General features: G+C 40.0%; 1 protein-coding gene across 1 annotated transcript in view; it reads right to left on the bottom strand.

Annotated features, from left to right (window-relative positions):
* Window positions 1-5,048, bottom strand: part of IMPG2 (interphotoreceptor matrix proteoglycan 2) — a 73,466-nt gene that overhangs the window by 2,588 nt on the left and 65,830 nt on the right. Inside the window, exons 16-18 of the mRNA XM_011355700.2 lie at window positions 3,368-3,578; window positions 1,798-1,985; window positions 192-403 (exon numbers count right to left, since the gene is read on the bottom strand). Coding sequence (XP_011354002.2) covers window positions 192-403; window positions 1,798-1,985; window positions 3,368-3,578 — 611 coding nt within the window. The remainder of the gene's footprint in view (window positions 1-191; window positions 404-1,797; window positions 1,986-3,367; window positions 3,579-5,048) is intronic.

Genomic DNA, 5,048 nt, shown 5'->3' with positions numbered 1-5,048 from the left:
ATACCACATCAACTGGGAGACATGATGAAGTGAAAGCCGATCATGGAATTCTCATCTTTTCTTGAAGCCCATGACAAACATATGCACACATGTACACACACACACACACACACACACACACACACACACACACACACGCACACCAGCAACAGCAGCAATAGCAGAGTGACAACAGAAAGGCAGTTTCCTACCTCTCGGGAAAGCCCATTGTTCTCATACATTTGTCTGATTTCTTCCCTGCTCAGACCACCAATCACCCCTCCACCTGCAGAGCCGTAGAAGGGAGGCTGAGGATATGGCCCCTCATACAGCTCATGTCCGACCATGCGGCTTTCACCCACAGGGTTGTACTTCACAGCATCTTCAATGGATGGGAGGCTATCAGAATGCCTGGTGAAGCCACAAAAAGAAAAGTATGGTTGATTCAGGTTCTTTTTCAGATGCTCAACTACTTGGAAGACTATTTGCCTGGAGCAATATTTCTTTGGGGAAAGAAAAAGACATTAAACTAGATATAAAATGGTCCAAAAATGGAACCACTCTGCTTAAACTGGGAAAGGTGACTGTGAAAAATATCCAGATCAATCTCAAAAATGATTTATCAGGTATTATCATTATTATCACATGGCAAGTGCCCTATGGAATTGTTCCATTTCTCATTCATCTTAATTTGCGCCCCCAGTGCCTGGAACTCAATGGGGAAATATGCCTGCCAATAAATAGTATTGCATTAAATGCAAATGGCTCCATCATTTCCAGAGTAAACAAATCAAATATCATTGTGTAACCACACAGAGAATCTGACAGAAATATAAATATGGGGGACTGGGCCTTAATTAAATTCAATTCAGGTCTACAAATATTTGCTGAGCACTGATTATGTGCTTAGGACTATTGCATCTGCTGATGAAACAGAGAATTTGTTGAAATCTCTCTCCAGAATGAGATTACAGCCTAATGTAAAGTCAGACTCAATAAAATGTATAAGAACAATGATAGAAGTATGCCCTGGGTATGCTCAAGGAACCTAGGAGAGACACCTCCTTGGCAAGCCAGAGAGTGAGAAAAGCTAACCTAGGCCTGAAGCAGCAGCCCTTACAGACTCCAGAAACACAGAAGCAAACTACAGCCAGGGACTGTGATCACAGAACAATCCAAAAGGTCCTCAGATTGCCAGTTTAGCAAATAGAACAGGTTTTATTTCCTCTACTAATGAAGCCATGCTTAACTGAAAGAAAACTGGATTTCATTTCTTGTCAAATTCTTACCTAGATTTAAAACCTGGCTAATTATCACCGAAATGAGTCAAAGGGAAACAAACTTACAGATCTGGTCCTCACACAGGGCCTACCTTTTCAATCCCTCCCCGACCATGAGACAGGAATGTGGCCACACTCAACGATGCCTTTCCTTCAGTGTCCCTTGAGATTCATACATGCTTCCCTGACTTTGCTCATGCTCATTCAATTAGCTGGAAAGAGTCCCACCCCAGCCACAGCGAACATCTACTCCTCTGTCCAGCTAAATGTCATAACCACCATTAAAACTTCTGAGACTCTCTCCCCAAGGCAAAACAAATTCATCCCTCAGTTAGACCTCTTAGCATCTTATTCATATGTTGCTTATGTTTTCTTTCCACTTGGACACCCATGGAGGACAGGGACCATATTTTCATTCATCTTTATAGCTTTCTCGCCACCACCCAGATCCCTGTCCAATATTTGGTGCATAGTAAGTACTAAATGAATGAATAAAAGGAACATTTATTCCATCAGAGAGCAATTTTCTTTATTTACCTGAAGGGCCTCGCTCTTTCTCTCCTAACATTCTGAGCTTGAAGAGTCCTGACAAGGATGAAGATGACAGCAGAAGAGACAAAGAGAAGCCCAACAACGGAGGCGATGGTGATGCCTATCACCAAGGGCTCGGACACAAACTCCTCACAGTGCTCCCCTCGGTACCACCAGTTCTCACCCACCCGGCACCTGTAACAAGAATTAACTGAGTCCAAAAATGGAACCACTCTGCTTAAAGTAACAATTAACAGCAGAACTTTTGGTGGCTTATAATAAATTTATACTTATCTATATTTATAATATTTATAATATTATATAAAATTTATAATTTTATAGAAAATATCCATAACAAATAAATGCTAAACACATGAAGCTTCAGTAAAGAGGTTAAATGATCATATAATTTGACCGTTAATAATGCCTGGCACAGACCCAGTAAGTCCTCAGTGACTCTTTGGAAATGAGGGAATAAAAGGTTGACCAGCACAAAGGAAGTATTCAATTCAACTTTCTTGGTTATGGGTGACAACAAACAGGCCTGGAAGGTCTCAGCAACAGAGCTGGGTCTAGAACCCACAACTCCACACTCCTCATGTCCGTTCACCACACTGCGGAGATCCTCAAACCCCGAAGACACAAATGTGTGCAAAAATATTTTCAATTCCCAGAATAGCAAAGAAATCACTGCTTTTCAAAATAATATTAATTTCTCAGGAAATCAAAAGACCACTTTTCCCCTTAGTTTCCTAGCTAAACATTACACTTTTTCACATAGGAGAGTCTGGATTATTTCTACCTATTTTTTCTGTTTTGGGCATCTGCCAGCATTTGATCTTTCTCACATTCACAAATCGTCCTCTTGTCTATGTCTCCTCTGCTTATTCTCAGCGTTCTCTCCTTTCACACCCATGTGACTGTGATCGTGTGGGGTTGGAAGGTTGATTTGTTCTGCTTTGTTTAAGGGGAGCAGGCAAGGAAGGAAGGTCAAGATACCCGAATCTGCTCATGTCTGTTACATTTTCTTTGGTTTTACCTTGAAAAAAATGGATCTCAGGTACTTAAAATAAAATATATGTCATATCTTCAAAGGCTTTAAATATTTGCTTTTCTTTATCTTTGAATACTCAGTAGGGCCAAGGGCAGACCAAAGCCAAAAAAAAACATAATCCGAAGAGAATAAAACTCCTTTGTTTTCACTTTCAGATACATTATAAAGTGTTGATCTTATGCCTAAACCTAATTTAAGCACCAATTGCCTTACCATCACCACTAAGAACCACAACACAGAGATCTCCAACTACTTCAAGTATCCTCGGTAGAACACTGAACAAAGTTTTCCTTACAGTTCCCTAAGAGCATAAAATAAAATAACCATTTGAAGTGGGTATAATTCAGGCCTTTTAACTGACTCAGTCTTCACAACAGAACTAGATGGCACTAATCGATTGTCTAGATATAACTTGGATAATCAATATTATTGTGATTATCCTGAAGTCACAGGTGTAGACCCCTTTTCTTCAGAGGAAGTATCTACAACCTTGTGAATGTGAAATCCCTAACTACAACCATACCTACAAATGGCCCCTTGTCCAGGCATAATGTCACACTTTCCATCATTCAAGCAGAAGTCAGGCTGCAGGTCACAGAGACTCTGACAGGGCAGTTCTTCCACACTCAGGTACCCAGGATAGCATCTGCACTCTGCTTCTCCACTCCAGGGACTGACCAGACACTCAGAAAATTCATTGCAAGCCTGAAACTTGCAAGGGTTGGCTTGATCACCTAAAACATTAAACAAACCAGAGAATGATGCAAGGAAAGGCAAAACACAAAAGTTGGGGTACATGAAGCTCCTCCACTAAGGCTCCTCCCTCCAAAGGGGACAACCCCTTTCCTGAACCATTAAAATACACCATCACCACCTATACCACAAAAAATTTTTTTATTCATCCTAGTATTCTTTCCTAGAGCCTTCAGAGAAAACATGGCCCTGCCAATATCTTGATTTTGGAGTTCTAGTCTTCAAAACTATGAGAGATTAAATTTCTGTTGTTATAAGCCACCCAGTTTGTGGTCCTTTGTTAGAGCAACTCTAGGAAACTAATACCGGGGGTTGCTGATAAGATGCTTATATAACAAGGAAAGCATACACAAGTGCTGACAGATGGGCAGTTTCTACAAGGGGACTATAGAGCAGGATTCCACTGTATATTTCCTAAGTCTTCACAGCCTTATCCTATTATTCATTTCATAACTTTGTGATCAGAAAATAATCTAATCCCAGCCTAGCACTGAGGAATAGAAGTGTATGTATAAGGAGTGATAAGGACAATATTGTATGGCTCCCTTTGTTGATGGAAGTTTAAGAGTTTCAGTGAAAACAAATTAGGCAAGAGACAAGTCAATCTTGTCTCTAGCCAACCTTGAGATAAAATAATATTTTAATCTGAAGGCCTTTAACTAAAAGTATACAGGTAGTAGGAAAATTCTATTTAAAAATTTCAAAACATTATGACTGTTCTATGGCTATGTGTGAGTGTCTGTGGGAAGGAAAATAGAATCTATAAGAGAAAAGAGATGTTGCTCCCTTTTGCTTCCAGACCAAGGAGAGAGACCAAGAATAATATTTTAATCATGTAAATAAAAGACTGTATCTTTAAAGTCATTTTCCAGTCCTTTGTGCAGATTAAAGGTGGATGCCCATAATAGATGGTCCTCTGTTTAAGAGTACTTCAGTGACTTTATGGAAAAACAAAGGTAGACCTGGAGCTAAGGCTGGGATAGGAGTCAGGGACCTAAATTGTAGAATGAATTCTGGTTTTACAGGGGCAGGCTAAAAAAGGGATTGATGGGTCCAGAAAAATGACAGTGAAAGAAATATGAAGAGGGTCTGGAAAGACAGCCTGAATGGCCAGAGTAACATGGCAGCTGGTTGGTCCAAAAAGTTGGCCTGTAAGAAATGCCTTTGAAAGAGTGACTGGGGAATTTTAAGATATTTACGCCTAACAATAATATTTTAAGCCATCTGCTGTGCTATGATAAAACTTCCTTTATCATCCTCATATCATAAGCAAATATCTGATAGAGTCAACTACCTTGTTGGGAAAGTCAAAAATGGGACTGTGATCTGTGTTGGGATTTCATGAAGAATGACCAGAAGTGTCGAGACAAATGTGAGATGGGAAATTCAGGAGAAGGAACTCAGAGCTGGAGGTGATTAAGAGATATTTAGGTTCCTTGTTAATTCCTAGA

The sequence above is a fragment of the Pteropus vampyrus genome, unplaced genomic scaffold, assembly GCF_000151845.1.
Source record: "Pteropus vampyrus isolate Shadow unplaced genomic scaffold, Pvam_2.0 Scaffold1, whole genome shotgun sequence".
In the NCBI taxonomy this organism is placed as follows: domain Eukaryota; kingdom Metazoa; phylum Chordata; class Mammalia; order Chiroptera; family Pteropodidae; genus Pteropus; species Pteropus vampyrus.
The sequence above is the reverse complement of the archived record's forward strand: the minus strand, read 5'-3'. Positions and strand labels throughout refer to the sequence as shown.